At 40.4% G+C, this 18,111-nt stretch overlaps 1 protein-coding gene across 5 annotated transcripts in view; it reads left to right on the top strand.

Annotated features, from left to right (window-relative positions):
• The window catches only part of actn1 (actinin, alpha 1), a 35,688-nt gene that overhangs the window by 11,188 nt on the left and 6,389 nt on the right, over positions 1-18,111 (top strand). For 3 of the 5 annotated variants that reach the window (XM_086095769.1, XM_086095768.1, XM_086095766.1), the window contains exons 2-11: positions 7,404-7,518; positions 7,776-7,895; positions 9,020-9,106; positions 9,236-9,323; positions 11,658-11,736; positions 11,900-11,981; positions 12,896-12,981; positions 16,353-16,445; positions 16,918-17,148; positions 17,281-17,428. In XM_086095769.1, coding sequence (XP_085951895.1) covers positions 7,404-7,518; positions 7,776-7,895; positions 9,020-9,106; positions 9,236-9,323; positions 11,658-11,736; positions 11,900-11,981; positions 12,896-12,981; positions 16,353-16,445; positions 16,918-17,148; positions 17,281-17,428 — 1,129 coding nt within the window. Of the gene's footprint in view, positions 1-7,403; positions 7,519-7,775; positions 7,896-9,019; positions 9,107-9,235; positions 9,324-11,657; positions 11,737-11,899; positions 11,982-12,895; positions 12,982-14,523; positions 14,610-16,352; positions 16,446-16,917; positions 17,149-17,280; positions 17,429-18,111 lie in introns of all 5 variants that reach the window. The other 2 variants (XM_086095767.1, XM_086095770.1) reach the window with 1 other exon arrangement.

Raw genomic sequence — 18,111 nt, 5'->3', positions numbered from 1 at the left:
AAAGAAACAAATCCATTAAAAAAAAGCCCGTGATAAACTGAAATCTAGTAATATTGACATTATGGAATTCATGTTCATGTCCCATCTCTATCATGACTCTGGGTTTTGACTTCTCTTCTTCTCTGGTCGGTTACATGCTAGCTGTTAGCCGTTTTCTTTTGGCTAGATGCTATCACACACCCCAATTCTGCGTCATGCCGTTTTTAAAGAGCAACGACCTTGAAAAAACACAGGAAAAAAAATAAAACATTTTCTATCTCTGTCCAGTGTATTTTGACGCTTCCATGGCCCGAGGCCATTTGTTCGTATTTTCCAAGCCAATATTGAATGTGTGAATTTCATTCAGCGGCAGTTATTATTGATCAGACTGAGCGATGGAGTGGATCCCCCTGCAGGCTTTTTTTTTTTAGCGCCGACTGTCTGTCTGCACTCCTTCCCCTCCCCCGCCCGTGATTGTTTATTTCCGACTTGACCCATTTTGTGACAGTAAATGGTACTATCGAGTTCAACTGTGGTGTTACATGCATCTGTAATATTTGTTACAGCAAGCAAGATGAAAAACATAATTATTAGGGGTGCGAATCTTTGAATGTCTCACGATTGGATTCCGATTTTTGGGTCTGCGATTCGATTCAGAATCGGTGTTCGATTAATATCTTCGCTTCAATCTATAGATGTGCAAGGAATTGTAATGATCTACTCCAGTCTGACTCGCTAATGCTAATTAGCGCGCTACTCGCTGCACTTTTATCACTCAAAAGAATGGTTCCATGCTGAAAAAAAAAACTTTTATTGTAATAACATGATCGTGACTTTTTTCCTTATACTCTCTAATGTGGCTACAACGTAACAGTGTATTAGACCGCGTGGAACCACACTGCCCCTCAGTGGCCACACCGGGTACAACATGAACAGCGCTCCAAATAAAGGCATACACAGACAGTATAAAATAATTTAAATAAAATTGGTTTTGGGACATTTAAAATTGATTTTGAATCGTACTAAATGAGAATCGCGATTCTTATGAGAATCGATTTTTTTGGGTCACGCCCCTAATAATTATGCTGCCACACTCCGTATTAGACACCTAATGAAGTTTACCTGCTTGTCTCAATTATGGTTGGCTCCATTTGGTGCCAAAAAGTTTCACCTACAAACAAAACGTTGCATCATACGTAAAGTACACAAGCGTTCACCAGACACAGTGATGAGAAGTATCATAGCTTCAGTAGTCATGAGTCAGCTGGCGCTCGCCGCTTTGTGCCCAAGCAAGCATTTTTTTTTTTTTTCTCCACTGCTGACCGTCACCTGACTCAGCCACAAGCGGCTCCTCCACAAAGGAGGCTTTCAGCGCGCTTACTGTACTTACCGCACTACATTCGAGAACGCCCGGCGCTGTGTACTGTGATGAATGCAGCGTCCTCGCATTACCTCAGACACAACACAGACATTGGCTGGATTTACGCTGCGGAAGGCCCACAGTTTTATTCCCCGCTGTCTAAATGTTGTGCGGAAGCTGTTCGGCGATGAGAGAGCAACGTGGTTGAAGTCTCCAATGAGCAGTTTGAGCGCACGGGGAAATTGTAATCCCGCATTGGCTGCCAGAGTTTAAATTTGAATATTAAGCAAACAACTGTCGTTTTCTAACAGCCATTAGTTCGTCCATTGGCAAGTAACATAGATACGGAAGGAGTAGTTCAAATCTCCTAAATTATAAAAAATTATTTTTTTTTGAGTAAAAAAAAATATATATAAAATGAAGAGAAGGTTAGTAGACTCCAATACCTTTAAAAATTAGGAGATCACGTCTCTAGACTTTTGTCCAGTTAGTGCACGGGTACATCTTACTCTCGCCCTCATAGATGAAGGGGGGGGCCGGGGGAAGCTCTGGCCAACTACCAAAGGGTCATCATTCACCCACTTCTCTTGTCTCCTTCCTTTAGCGCACACCAGAGGACACACAAACACACACATGGATTTCCAGTGTGTGTGTGTGTGTGTGTGTGTGTGCGTGTGTGCGTGTGTCCTAGGCAACCGGGAGGAAGTGTGTTTCCCTGCGGCTCGTAAGCGTGATGAAGTGCGTCAGTCTCTCAGGTGCAGCATCCATTGACGCAGACACTTGGAGTGCAAAAAGTGCCAAATCAGCACAATCTTGCCATTAGGCTTATACGTCTCCTTGGCTGCGGCTCCCGCTACGCGCATTTGTGCGTGAAGTGCAATTGTGTTGCATGGGCCAACAGACTGACAAAAAAAAGGAGGGCTGCTTTTTGCTTTTGTAACCAGTGCACTATTTACCGCGGCGTCACTGTAATGCATATTCATACGCGCGTGTGTGTAACGTGACAAATCAACACGTGCTAACGGCTAGCCCCTCGTTGCTCGAGAAAGCAAAAAAGGCAACGGGCGCGCGGTACGGCAGGGCGGTTGCCGCGGCAACCGCAAATGCATCTGGTGCCTCAAGGGTGCGTGGCGTCTGAAAATGCGCGTGTGTGAGCGTCCATACGGCGCCAACGAGGTTCTCGATGAGTCGCGAACATCTAAAGTGGCACACAGAGCAACAATCGGGCCAAATTGCAACACGCCTGATTATCAGGTCATCCTGAGCAATTTTGAAAACAGTCGACCTCCGCTCAGCTTCCGTTTTTTCTTGGCCACATTTTCCCCTCGATGGCGCTGACCATGTGTCAAACTTGAGACTTTTTCTCCAGCCGTTTGTTTGCGGGTCCCCCTGTTGAACGTAATCTGCCTTTCACATCAAAGACCTGACGCCGACGGAGTCTTTATGCCCAATTGGAGATTCATCCGACACCAGATGTGATGCGTGTATTTATAGAGGATACATGTGGCTCGCGTTATCCCGGAATACAAACGTGTGCGCCACAGCCGCGATGTGATCAGGTTTTTCCTTTGGATTCATCTTTAAAAGAAAAAAAAAATCAATTCAGTATCTCTACTGTAACAAATCCATCTGTCTTGCATAACGGTTTCCGATTCAGGCTCCTTTTGGATGAATTCCCAAGGAAGGGTTTGCTAAAATACAAGCACTGGAAATTGCCCAAAATGGCTGCTTCAAACCAACATGGTTGACTTTCAGTCTGATTTCAGTCGTGGGCCCTTTGGACTTGTTTGTGCACCCGGTTTACTGTGGTCAGCACGTCGGCTTCAAAGTTCTGAAATTCCGGGTTCAAATCCCAGTTCTGGCCTTCCTGTTTGGAGTTTACAACTCTCTGCATTTTTTGTTTGAAATTAAAACAAAGATAAGTGAATGTTTAACATTTCGGTTATTTTGGAAAACTTTACTTACATTTTTCTACTGTATTTTTTTTTCATTTAACTTTGTAAGATATGCTAATGACCTTTTGACTTGTTGTTTAAAAAATCTAGTTAAATCTGAAATGTTGTTGAATAAACGTGCTGAAAGACATTTCAACAAAGTTAAAAGTTGGCGTTCTTTTCTTTTTTCTTTTTTTCTTTTTTTATGTTCACGCCAATATTTTCCGTTTTACTGAAAATGAATATCGGCTCCAAATATCTATGATCTGCCTCCTTGACTACTAATAATGGAATGATGACAGAAAAAATCCATTTCCTAATCTCTAATTTATTTGCCTATTTTGTCGAGTGGCCCACACGAAGAGTGAAAATCGGCTCATGCTGTTGACAAACGTCTTCCTGTGCGTCACCCTTGCCGGCAACATCTGACTTCCTTTCCTAGTCCCGTTCAACCGCTCCGACGCGTGAACTGGCAAGAGTGCGGCAGGAAATATTTTTTTTAAAGCGAGGATGATTAATGAAGGGAGGAGTGGAGGAATTTTGAAATCTGCTCACAAGTTATGTGCTCTCACTGAGCTGCGTTCCCAGCTCGAAATCGTCAAGTCGTACCTTGTCCTCGGGGGGTTACCGGGGGGGGGGGGGTGGTGTTGGGTTGGGGGTGCTGTGTGGCGTTGGTGACGTTGACCCACGCGGATGTAGAGCAGATGCTTCGCCATGCTCTTGACCCTTCTTAACTTTCTGGCAGGCCTTGCATTTTGGGAGGTGGCGACCAGAGAGAGAGATAGAAGGCAGACTTCACGTATGAGCCAGCCAGATGTTGTTGTGTTTTCACTTTTCTTGAAATTACGCAACAAGTGAGGCCAGAGCAAATTTTGAGTCATTGATAAACCGTAAACCATAGATAACTTTAAGGATATTGAACACGTATTTTTTATAAAGTGAATCCAAAGAAAGCACTTTGTCTATCTGTGTTGCATCTTGCCAAATACCAACCAAACAAGATTAAACTAATAATAATAATAATAATAATCTGAAAACATTGCAATAAAAACAAAAAACATTAGGAAAAAAAATAAAAGGATTGAGGCACAAAAAAACACACACAAATAAATGCTAATGCAAGTGCAAAAATATTAAACCAAAACCTACTCAAGTATTACATGAAAAACATGAAACATACACAAATATTAAGGGACGAAATCTACATTATTAGATAAAAATTAAAAAAAATTGCGAAAGGTATGATGTGTAAACTAAAACATTTTCAACAAACAACATCTTAAATTATTGGACAAAGATATATTTAAAATAAAACAACACAACAATATCTCATAATAGTACAAAAACATTAGAAAAATTAAAAAATATACTAACGTTAGACGAAAAATACATTAAAAATAATACAATGTACGATACAAAACAATGCAAAAAATATTAGACAAAATTAGATTTTGTGTTGATCTTTGAACAACACACTTTTTGGCATGTCTCTCCACATTGAATTAATTGAAAGATCTCTGTTACTGTCGCAGCCCCAAACATCCAAACAGATGCTTAGGGCGTGTGCCCACCACCATAAATCTTTTCCGGTCGCTTCTATCCTCGGAGATGAAACACCATATAATCTTTCCTCTGTTCCTGTCGACATCCGTTCCGCTCCGCTTCCTTTCAGCGGGCAGCACACGCTAATATATGAAAACCAAGTGGTCGCGTAAACGTCAACTGATGACGACCGCCTTTTTAAGGGATGACAATGTGATGTGAGCGCCAACAGCGTGCACGCTACCATTATGGGTGAACAGACGAGTTGGGAAATGCTGTGTACGTTTGCTATCGCCAAAAGAAATACATCAGGATTTTTTTATTTTAGCCAAAACATTGCACAATATAACAAGAGCCAAAACAATAATCCATAAGATATTACAACAAATAATAATACATGAATACCCATCAAACGGCAACAGAGTATGCAAGTTTTACAAAAGTTATCAAATTATTAAACAAAAATATTCGGCGGGGAAAATACAAAAAACCTAAAACATTGTAAAAGGTTTAGAAAATAAGTAAAATAATTCAAAATATAAGGCAAAAAGTACCAAACTATTACTCTCAAACTACAAAAAATGTAGATGAAAAAAATACACAAATATGAAGAAATAAAATATTTTTAAAATATGAAAATCTTTGCCAAAAATCATATTCGACAAATATGTACACCAGGCAAAAATAGTACACCAATAATAGCTAAAAATATTAGGGGAAAAAAATTACATTAAAAATGCCCAAAAATTATTCTACAAAAATACACGTATATTAAAAATATATACCGGTATATCAAATTATTGGACAGGTGGGGAAAAAAAAAGCTAAATATATGCAAAGTATTATAAAAATGCAAAAATATTGGGATTTATTTGGGAATTATTTGCAAAAACATGACACTAACACAAATATTAGATAGAAAAACATACACAAATAATAGACAAATATTACTTAGCAGATAATAATACCATGAACAATGTTTGGCTAATTTAAGAACATTATGAAAAAATATTAGAAATTAGTGCAAAAAAGTCGCAAGACATACCCCAAGTACAGAAGAAATGTTAGAACAAAATAAAAAATAAAAGGAAAATACTATCACTTTGGCTGCCTTGGGCGTACACTGGTGCTACTGCTCCCAACGGGGCTCAATATGTTTACCATAATTAGAATTGGCAAGGCAATACCAGCCATCAGAAATTGCATCTCAGTTTATCGCTAAACCGTTTCATCCCTATTTGGGTGCTTTTTGTCCGGGGACGGTTGGGGAAAAAGCGCAGAGGCAGCTTACACGGACTGGCTGGGCCCGGCTGGGCTCCTGCGGGTTCTCCGTTGGAAACACGGAAGCCTGATGTTTGTTCTCAGGGTGTAATTAACCCCGAGGATCATAAAGAGGCTTTCATGCCGGGCTGTTTGCTGGGCCTGCCTGAACACTTGTGCCAGCCCCAGCTGTTATTCTGTGTTCCTCGATGTTTTCCCTCAGAGTGCCTGCAGTGCCAGAAAAATCCTTGGATCGCTACACCTACTGTGTGTGTACAGTATACTACTGAAGTGAAGTGGACTGCAGATTATAGAGCGTGGTAGTATTGCAGGACTAAACCCAAAAGAAACACGTGATTCCAGTAGAACGCAGCGGGGTCAATAGAATACCCTACCTCGTTGGGGAGTGGTGTCGTACTTTGGAAAATGTTGTTTGTGGTGGATAGCGACAGAGCCCTGCCACAAAGAGCAAAAATCTGTGGTAGATGGCGGCGAAGCACTGCGTGTGTCTTAATGAAACTCTTAAACTCAAGTCAACATACTTCCTTGACAACAAGATGCTACCAGATGGCAAAATGTAATCAAAAAAAAATTGTTGATGCAAAATTGTCACCTTATTTATTTATTTATGTTTTATCATGTTCCCCTACAAAAAAAATTGCAAATTTGGGAATGCCAAACCGAGAATATGCAACGATTGTCACTGCATTGTCAAAATGTAAATGCCAAATATTCTTTTAAAAAAAAAACTGTCTTCAAGCTGTTTAATGCCACTCTCACCTGAAGATTGCTATCAAACTAAAAATAAAGAAAATTATACGTTGGGTATTTAAAGCACCCATATTGCATTACCTGAATGCTAACAAACGATGGGAATAGGCATGGGCCCATTACTGGTTTGAGGTTTCAATAACTGCTAATACTGGCTGTCACTGCTAATGAGCTTTTTTTTACGACATAAACACTGCAAAAAATGGATGCCTTTTCTGTTGATTGTGCATTGTCCCCCCCCCCCCCCCAAAAATGGTGCCAGCTGGTACTCGTTAGCCCCAAGGGCAAGTGGGGTTTCACTCACTGTACACAATCAAATGAGAATAAATATTAATTCTCTTCTTTTAAGAAAGTGTAACAACACCAGTTTGTCTTCTTTTTAGGAAATGTATTTGGACAATTACAATAGTTTGAAATGTGTGAATTATGATGCTATAAAACACTTTAATGATCCATCCCCAATGTTGCCCAATGTGTATTACTCCACATTACTGAGTAAACCTTCTGAAAAATATGAACTCAGATTTATATCAGTTCCTTTTTCTTTTCTTCCGTAGACATTCACAGCTTGGTGCAACTCTCACTTGAGAAAAGCCGGCACGCAGATAGAGAACATCGAAGAGGACTTCCGGGACGGTCTGAAACTCATGCTCCTACTAGAGGTCATCTCGGGTCAGTGATTCCCATCTGCCGACAGCTCTGCGTTTATGATGGCCTGACGTGGCTAAAGTGCTTACACTACTTCAATAGAAGAGATACAAATAAAAACACGGGCTCTGCTAAAAGTAGAAGTTTTGATTCATCTCCTTTATTTACTGTAAGTCATTTAGCCGTTTGCTATCAGGCTGCATAGATTAAACAAAAAAAAAGAAAAAAGTACTTGATTACTTCCAATCAGCGTAAGATGCCTTTTACTTTTCCCCATCCAGGGGAACGTCTGGCCAAACCCGAACGAGGCAAGATGAAAGTGCACAAGATCTCCAATGTGAACAAAGCCCTAGACTTCATCGCCGGCAAAGGAGTCAAGCTGGTGTCCATTGGCGCCGAGGGTAAGTGGCGTCGCGTCTCAGCGACTTTATAACATCGATTTGAATTCGGCCTTCAGCCATTCATAACAGCGCTCACGAGCAAGCCTTCGTTCCCATGGTTGCAGGCTGCTGTGCCCGTTCATGAGGAGAGCTGTAGGTTTCCTCGCCGCGCCGTGGTTCTCAAACGTTTGACACCAAGTTCCTCCTAAAATTATTTTGAAGTTGAAAACTGAACAACAATCGTGACAAGAAGCAGTAAATCGCAAAGGCTGCAATTTGGAAAACAAAACAAAAAACTCTTTCTTCATTCCAGTCGGTTGGTAGGTTTTGACATAATTGTCGGCTAATATGATGAACAACGTAATTCGTTCTAATTTACCTTCCTATTTTATTGGCTACACTTAATTTCCTCCATTAAACATCAATCACCTTGTGTTTGCACAAAGCAAAAGCAGTTAATACCCCAAACCAATGTCAGTTTCCATTAGAAGTGATTTACACGACTGATTGATTATGCCTGAAAGATATTTGGTGCGACAATTTGATCAGATTTGTTACGGAGGTTCCGAGCCAGACCGACATTCCAGACGGATTATGCGCCTGCAATCTCTCGTCCATACATCTCATCAGGGAGCTGGTTGGGATTTTTTTTCAGCGGTTCGGTGTTGCCCTTTCAAATGGCATTAACAGGATTGATCGGTCGTATTTTGTGTCAACCTGAATCGGCGGCTGTTTTTAACCCTCCGTCGACTCATTCCGCATCCACGCGTCCATTTTGCAGTTTGTCCTCCGTCACGCTGGAAGCAGCAACCTGAGCCGCCTGATCCTGATTGGATTACAGCGATTTATTGAAGGCGGGCAACCTGTTGGAAAGGATTTTCATTACGGATAACACAGCACAGAGAGAAGAGCAAATAGGACTGCTCCATTCACACAATACTCGTCATCATCATCAATGACTTGTGCCCCCCCCTCAAAAAGATACATGTTGGAAATGAATCAACTAATATACAAACAGAACACGGTACCGATTGCTGTACATAATTCAACTGTTGTATTTGCTTTTTTCCCGCCATTGCTTTTGAAAAAAAAAAAATCAAATGACTATATTTTTAGATTGAAATCACTTTTTTTTTTACATACAGAAATCGTAGATGGCAATGCCAAGATGACACTGGGAATGATCTGGACCATCATCCTCCGCTTTGCCATTCAAGATATTTCCGTTGAAGGTAATGGGAGTGCATGTGTGTGAGTGGTCAAGTGATTGTTGACCTCTACAATCAGTGCAAGTAAACAGTACTGTAAGTATTAGCGCAGAGTCATCCCGAGTCGTCCCTCTGTCTTCTTCCCGACTTCAGAGACGTCCGCCAAGGAGGGTCTCCTACTTTGGTGCCAGCGGAAGACGGCGCCCTACAAGAACGTCAACATTCAGAACTTTCACATCAGGCGAGCGCAAGCGTTTTATCCGCTTTGTTTTAATTCCATGTTTGATCACGCAAAATAATTGGGTAGACATTTCTATCATAACAGGGCGAAGACAACGGTTTGACCAAAAACCTTAACATATTCGAAAGTTTGTTGTGAGTGTTTGAGTGTTTGCGAAGGTTGCGAATGGTGAATTCTCCTCAGGGTTCGTTCAAGGTTGCAATGTGTGTCAAATGTTTTAATTAGGGGTGTCAGGCGATTAAAAATGTGAGTGTAATTAATTGCATGACTTCAATAGTTAGCGCTTATATCTGTTCTAAATGCTAAACTAATAGAAATATGGCTGCATCTTTTAGTCAGTGATTCAGTAATTTCGTAATAATTCATCAAATTAAGTTAGAATTAAAAAGATGTACTGTAAAAAATGAGTGTGATATTGATTTGTGTTGAGGTCATTTTTCTGCCACTAGGTGGCATAATTGCAATTGGTGACAGCTCAATGCATTTGAAATGTAAGTCATTTAAGTTTTAATGTTGTTGTTTTTTCTTGTCGCAAGGAAATTTTTAATAAGTTCACCGCGATATAAATGCTAGTTTTGTTAGCTCGTCGAGCAGACTTTCGTAAGGCAAAGATACGTGGCTTGTTTATATACGCAAGGTTTCACAATAAACTTCACCTGGGAGTGCCAATAAACAGCGTCAAGCGCAAGGACAGTTGGCATCAAGAACTGTCAAATATCTTCCCAGCTTGCACGCGGCAGCTCAGGGACACAAAACAAAAAAAAAGCCATCTGAGGGTTGTAACTCGAAAACTAATCGATTTGGGCACTTGTAATTCAGAATAGCAATATATTTTGCTTAAGCTAACGCCTGACATAGCAAGAAAATACGAGTGCAGGCGCTAATATTTTCCCAGTGCGCTTTCAAAGTCACTTATTGATTTGTTTTATTTGGGCAACACTACCGGCTAGCAGCTTAGCTAAGCAGACAAACTCAACTAACTGAAAGCACACGCGCGCGCACACTACATAAAAAAAAGGCAACATTTCATAACGGTTTGACAGCGCAAGTGACTTCATCGTCTAATTATCTCTCTCTTGGCTATGCGGTTCAAGTTTTTACAAAACATGCTTTTTGGCTTGAATTGATGAGAAGTTGAACTGTAACTAACCCGCGATGAGATGAATACAAGATGACGCAAATAGATAAGCAAGTGTTAGTTACCATAATGCTGGAACGAGGGTTTAAAGTGGGGGGGAAAAAACAATATGGAGTACTGTACTGTACGGTGCTGTACTGTATGTGTGTTTTGCCAGATTGTTGAATCATTGATACCTGTGGATGAAAGGCGAGAAGAAGAAAGGTGGGGGGTGAAGTCATATCAGCGTGAAGGGTCAGACGTGGGAGGGGGTCCAGGCCCTTTTGATGTGGTCTCTGGGACACCTGAGATGTGAAGCAGACGAGCAAACAATAGCTTATTTTTTATTCTTTTTATGTTTGAAGGCCTTCTTTGCGATTCCAAAGCAGTAAAAAAAAAAAAAAAATGCTCAACAATTATTTCATAATACTTTGGATGAAGCTATACAGTCCATCTGCGTAGTTGTTTTGCGTCAATCAAAAATATACAAAAATCTAAACTAACTAACTGTGGCTATCTGCATAGTTATTTTAAACCCTTAAAAAAAAATAAAAAGCCAACATTTGAACTAACCCTGTATAACGCTTTGTGATTTGCATGGCGATTTGAATCAGTCACAAATCATCCCAAAATTCTGTTAAAAAAAAATTCTACTTAATCTTATTCATTACGATAAAACGTCAGATACTATGCAAAAAACAATGGAAGCACACTTATAAAATGAGTTAAAGCATTAGAAGGTGAAAGAGTGAGCAACTCTAAAGTTTCCATTCAGAGCACACGCAAACAAACCCTTGAAGCAGTTTCTCTTTCTATGATCAGATTCCAGAGTGTCCTTCAGCGCATATTTTTTTATCAACTTGTTAGATCTGAAAGCATTTCCATGTGTTCATCAAAGACACAAGTTGTTTGCAGTCATTTGGTTTATTAAGCCTCAAATCTAATGCATGTTTTTCTCTGAAATATTTTCCCAAATGAGTTTATAGAGAGGAATCGCCCTGGCGCTATCTCAGGGTAATTTTGGTACACTTACTAGAACGTTTGGATTTCAATATGGCAGAAACAGTACATGTGAAAAATCCCCCCCCAAAAATCAAAAAAAATTTTTTACTGTGAGCAAAATTATTGCGTTATCATTGTATTAAACATGAATAAAATGATGTCTTCTTTTTGATTTATTCTAATGTGACGTTTCCTTTTCTCTTGCTGGTCTTCAGCTGGAAAGATGGTTTGGGCTTCTGTGCGCTCATTCATCGGCACCGCCCCGAGCTCATCGACTACGGGAAACTACGCAAGGTGAGAGGACGCACGACACCACTACAATAGAATGTCACTTAGCAGAGCGCAGACCTCCGCCAAGGCCCAATTTGTTACAATGCAGACTGCAAAGGGGGCCAGACTCTCACGGGGTTGGGGGCACATATTGGATGATTCCAACAATGTGGTTTTCTGTCGTCAGGACGACCCCATGACCAACCTGAACACAGCCTTCGATGTGGCCGAGAAGTACCTGGATATTCCCAAAATGTTGGACGCAGAAGGTGAAAAAAAAATGTTTTCCTTCAATCAACCGTTACCTCCGAATGTGAACATATTCGAGCTTAGCATTGCAAGTGGCTTCAAAATGTCATCCTCGATGCAATCGAGCACTTTTTCCACAATTAGCTGGCTAATTGTGGAAAAAGTGCTCGATTGCACATTTACCCTAATTTACATAATCCCACCTCCACACCGAATTTTCCTCCCAATGATTATGATTTGGCAGCTAGGCTGAGCTAAAGTCCGCCGTTTTCTAGCGGACTACGTGGAAAGACTCTAACGACGTCAAAGCCAAAAGCTAAGCAGAGCTGCCGTGTGCACAGATCAGCTTCTAATATGCGGCACAAAGTCACACGTTGAGCAGAGTTGTCAAAGGGGTTTATTTATTTTGATTTATAAAATATAGTTAGAAATTGAGATCACGCACGATACAGCATTGTAATCACTGAATTGATTGAATTACATATATTTCTTTTTTTTTACAATTAGTATACAAAATTTAGCATTTAGACAATGTGTTATTCCAAATGTATTCATTTAATAATCTGTCATTTAAGTATATTTGAAAGTGAGATAGGACCGCCCTCTTGAACCAAGCTAATTTCAGTAAGAGGGTCTAAAAAGTGTATTTTAACGATTTTGATGTGTGGGAACTGTTTTATTTAAATTGTGGGAAAAAATGCATAATATATTCCAGGTGGGTTTTTTTTGGTTTTATTTATATATATATTCACACAGACGTGCTTTGTGTTTCTTTAACAAATCAAATCCTCCCTTCCAAGCACATCTGGGCTTATTGATGTGTGGCGATGATGCTGAGCTCAACCTCCTCAATGACAAGTCCCCCCCCCTCCTCCCTCCACCACACCTTCTCTCTATCCCCTTTTCTTCTCCCCCGTCCCCTCCTCCCCCGCAGACATTGTGGGCACTGCCCGTCCGGACGAGAAGGCCATCATGACCTACGTGTCTAGCTTCTACCACGCCTTCTCGGGCGCCCAGAAGGTACCCGTGGATGCAGCGTCTCCTTCCTCCTCCTCCTCTTCCTCCTCCTCCTCCTCCTCCTCCACACCCACACATTCTCACCTTGTCTTTTTACCCCTCAGGTGTTATCCTAACACTTTCTCTCTGCAGTGCACAAGCTTCCCTGCAGGGGTCACACTCACTCTGCATGTTTTCAAAATGCATGACGGGATCATGGGATTTGTCTCGAAAGCTCTGGTCTGCCTCGCTGTGATTAGCAACACGGGATTTCCCCCAAAAATTTAAATGTGCAGAGACTGGTTGGAATGGCCACTACTACTACACTTTACAACTCTGAAAATCTGATGAAGCGTTGGGGAGGAAAAATGGCCTTTTGGGGGGAACGCAATTGTGTGGTTTTTTTCCTGTGGAAAATCTGGTCAGAAAAGCACCTTTAAATTACCGTAAAACGATATAATTTTAGTATTTCTCAACACATTTAGCTTCTGTATTGGTAAAAAAAACCCACAAGACTACACAGTTACATTTTACTACCTTCTATAAGCACCGCAAACTAAGTCAGTACTTACCCACAAAGGCAACATTTTCCACAACTTTGACGTTATTGTACGGACGTCCGCAGCTCCAAACGATCTTTTCATTTTGTCTGCTACTCGGAGAGCCCGTTTCTCAATTAGCTCACAAGTTTCAGCTGAAAATATCCACAAATAAAATTCCCAAGTATGCTTCTTAAAATTTTCAAACTGCGTCACTTGTCCGAAAAAAACGTAAACATTATTCATGAGAAGAACAGTGTAGGCAGTAGAACAGGTCATGTACTTTCGTCAACAATTGTTTTCTCATGAATTTATCTGCCATGGGGGATTTTACAAGCATTTGAAGTGCAAATGACAAAATTCCGCCAAGATGGCGGCTCCTCGTCACATTGATACTGTCACTGTTTCAGAGCCCAGGGGCCACTGTGGCTAAGATTAAATACTTATGCACGTCACTTGAGTTAAGCTAAATGCAAGACCTGAAAGTACTTTGTAGTAACATAAACATCATTAGCTAATTTAATATAGACTTACTACCGCCAGTTACAACGAATTGTAATTCAAGGACAAACAGCCACTGGTGCTCTTTTGATCACCGATGGAGTAAATGTTAACAAAATAAAAGCATTGCAAGCATATTCGACTATATGAAGATTTTGGTTTAGGATTGCTAGCCCCAATCCGTTTCAAACAAATTCACTTTTAACACACCTCAGACCAAAACGGTGGTCCCGGTGTCTTTTAAATGCTTAAGTTTCATTGTATTGCGTAACTTTTTTTGTTACATATCTTCTCCAAATTAATCGTCGCACATTGTTTCACGATTAATCTTTGGCAGTGTAGTGCTACTTAATTTATCCACTGGCATGTCAACTAACAGCAGGCAAACTGGAGATTCTTGAGACTAAGCCCCCTGCTGGCCCTTTTTTGTCTCTGCACACTTTTACGCTCTCTCCTCTCCTCCCTGTGCTTTCTCCTGCTGCTCCTCTGTTCCTGTGGCCTCCTCCTCCTCCTGTTCCTGTGGCAGATATCATTAGCACCTTGAGGCCAGACGAGAAGGCCGTCATGACTTACGTGTCGTGTTACTACCATGCCTTCTCGGGCAAACAGAAGGTGAGCAGCTCAAACACTCCAAACACTCCAAAAATCGCCATGGATAAAAGCTATGTGGCAAAAACTGCAAAATCAAAACTAACCACAGATTTTGGGATGCTCTTGTTGGACAAAGCAGTCATTTGACTCTTAAAAACAAACAAACCAAAACGTAAATGCAGGCTCTGGACCAAGCTATGCGGTCGTCCACATAGTGATATAGAAAACACTTAAAACTTAACAAGAATCAAAAATGAACCCTGTATAAAGCCATCTCGTCGCCAGTGTTAGATATTTAAACATTTAAAAATTTGCCTCAATTTATCCTCTGCGAAAAATGTCTAATGTTACAGCAGATTACTAAATCAAATGATAGTTTTAAAACTATTTTCTTTGTTGGTGCCTGCATGACTATATTATACTGCCTCCCAGTGGCCAAGGCATGCACACCATTAGGGAGCAGCACGGTGAATGGGATTGAAGCATTAAATCAGGATGCACATACTGTTTAAATTTTTTACATTATATTTAATTGTTATTGTGTCATGTTTTTATAAAGTAAAAAATACACAATACAAAAAAAAATATTTTGTGTTTGTGTTCAATCCAATCCCTAAAAATATTATAGAGCTGCAAGCCTGCAACATAGATGCTATTTAGCTTTAGCAGTAAGCTAGCAAACTCAAAGTCTGAGATGTGTGGCTTTAAATATACCAGTGGTGCATTTATCTTTGTTTTATAATTTGACATAGTCCTCTGTTTAAAAAAAAGAAAAAAAAGTCCTTTGTAGTTCAGTAAAAGTAAGAATAGACAATTTAGTGGACTATGTTAGGTCACTAATAGTGACGCATAGCAGATGTTAACGGCTGTCAGGGTATTTTCTAAACAAGGGCGCTTTTCCTTCTAAGGAGTCGTGTCGCCTGTCTAAATTTGACTAGTGTGTAAATATTGATAAATACAGAGCAGTACGTTCCACTGCATGTCGCTTTGACTCGAGCGATCCACTAGAGGATCTTTGTTTTTCCGGTCTCCTGGACGACTTGTCGTCATGGCGACCGCTCCTCCCGCAATGATGCAAAGGACATGTTCAAGGTGGCAGATGAGCTTGACGTTTTAGCCATTGGTCAGAGTTTTGGCGTGTGTGTGGAATTATAACACAAGAATCAACCGTGAACGTGAATCATACTGAGGTGTTCCAAATGTTTACACCTAAAAATGAAAGTGCAATATTTGGGGGGGGAGGGGGGACAACCAATACACATTTTAATTAACATTTTTATAGCACTTTTTACAGTGTTCTTATTTTTAAATCATTATCCTTTTTTATATATATATTTTTTTTAATTCAAAGAGTAAAAAGGGATTTTTTTTTTCTTTTAAAAAAAATCTGGATGATTGATAATTAATTCCTTGACTTTTTTTTTTTTCTTTCATTAGATTCTAACTTGCATTTGTTATTGCTATTATCCTAGCTGGAAGACCTTATAGCGGCGCATATGCCATCAATTTTGCTCAAGCAATAGAATCAATCAGACAGAGTGTTATTTTTCCATGCAGCTCTTGTATTGGCTCTCATTGGCTTGCGTAGGTGTACCTAATGACGCGGCCAATGGAATGACATTATCCACAAGCTTTCCTTCTACTTTTGCTGCACTGTTTGGCTCCTCTGTTGGGAATTTCAAGGACGGAACTTCTTTTTTTTTTGGCATAAAAAAAAATATATAACCATGGCGATTATAATGACGATGGCGTCTGGTGTCGTAGGCGGAGACGGCGGCCAACAGGATCTGCAAGGTGCTGGCCGTCAATCAAGAGAATGAGCAGCTGATGACGGACTATGAGAAGCTGGCCAGTGATGTGAGCACACCCCGACCCCCCCCCCCCACCCCCCAACACACACTTCTTATGTCTCCTTCCATTTCTTTATCAACCCGTTATCAAACCCGGCTACCCCTCACCTCCTAACTCACCCTGGGGTTTTTGTGCTCCACATAGACAATAGTAGAAACAAGTGTATTTAAGTAGTTTATAGTACATATTGGAAAAGAAATGTTCCTGGATTATTTATCGGGGATTGAAGCAAATTCAGTTTTAATGGTTCCACTGTAGATTGAATGGAGATAAAGAGGGTGATTTTTTTATTTATTTTTATCAGGCATTAACTCTATTCTTATTTTTCTTTTTATTTCACACACACACACACACACACACATCAAATCAACTTGTCCCACTTCCTCTCATTCCACCACCATCCTTCATTTTACTTGCATGCGTCTCAACCCTTCTCTGTCCACACACACACACGCGCGCGCACGCCATTTTGCTTCAGCTGCTGGAGTGGATCCGCCGCACCATCCCATGGCTGGAGAACCGCGTGCCCGATAACACCATGCAGGCCATGCAGCAGAAGCTGGAGGACTTTCGCGACTACCGCCGGCTACACAAGCCGCCCAAAGTGCAGGAGAAGTGCCAGCTGGAGATCAACTTCAACACTCTGCAGACCAAACTGAGACTCAGCAACCGGCCCGCCTTCATGCCCTCTGAGGGCCAGATGGTTTCGGTGGGTTTCGTTCAAGCAGCGCCTAAAAAGAAATCGCAGCTCTCCGAGTAGCACCATAATAACCAACATTAAAATAATGTAAAGGTAATAGTCACACTTGGCTCAAAGATTGAAACTTCGTCTTCCTCGCAGGACATCAACAACGCGTGGGGCAACCTGGAGGGCGCTGAGAAGGGCTACGAGGAGTGGCTCCTCAACGAGATCCGCCGCCTGGAGAGACTGGACCACTTGGCTGAGAAGTTCCGCCAGAAAGCGGCCATCCACGAAGGCTGGACAGAAGGTAAGGAAGTGGGAGAAGAAACCAAGGGAATTATTCTTTTTTTTTATTTCTTTTTTTTTATTATTTCTTTTTTTTTTTTCATGACAGCTTGTAACTGAATTATTTGCGGCCTCACGTAAAACCATTTTAGTGTTGGGCAGTGCCAAGAATTTAAAGCTCTCAAAACTTCAAGTACAAAGTTAATATTTATCATTTATATTTAATGTTTTATGATACTGTAGTAATAATAATACAGAGTCAAAAGAAAAATGTAAGTAGGACTTCTAAATATATTTTAAAAATTTATTTTAATTAGTATTTAATGCGTTTAATTTAATTTATCATCATTTACAGTAACTTGTGTACAGTATTTCAGTGTATTTACTGTATGTTAGCAGTAGACCAGTACGTGTTTTTTTTAGGGCAAATACCGATTATTAATAATCAAGGAGGCCGATAACCGATATTTGGCACTGATTTTCCTAATAAAGAGGAAAATATTTGTCAAAATTTTGAGTAATACAAACTTCAACACTTAATTTGGTCATGCCTTTAAGCGTGTTTATTAAACTGCTTTTCAGATTTGCAATAAATTAACCCTTATAAAGCCTGAACCATGAAAATATATGAGAGATTCTTTTGAACAAACTTTCAAAAAAATATATAGCTCAAAATGTCTTGTATTTAATGATCTTAGATAATAG

The sequence above is a fragment of the Leptonotus elevatus genome, chromosome 14 (genome assembly GCF_054856555.1).
Source record: "Leptonotus elevatus isolate MCC_2025b chromosome 14, RoL_Lele_1.0, whole genome shotgun sequence".
Taxonomy (NCBI): Eukaryota; Metazoa; Chordata; class Actinopteri; order Syngnathiformes; family Syngnathidae; genus Leptonotus; species Leptonotus elevatus.
Note: the sequence above shows the minus strand (reverse complement) of the source record. Positions and strands in the feature narration are given on the sequence as shown.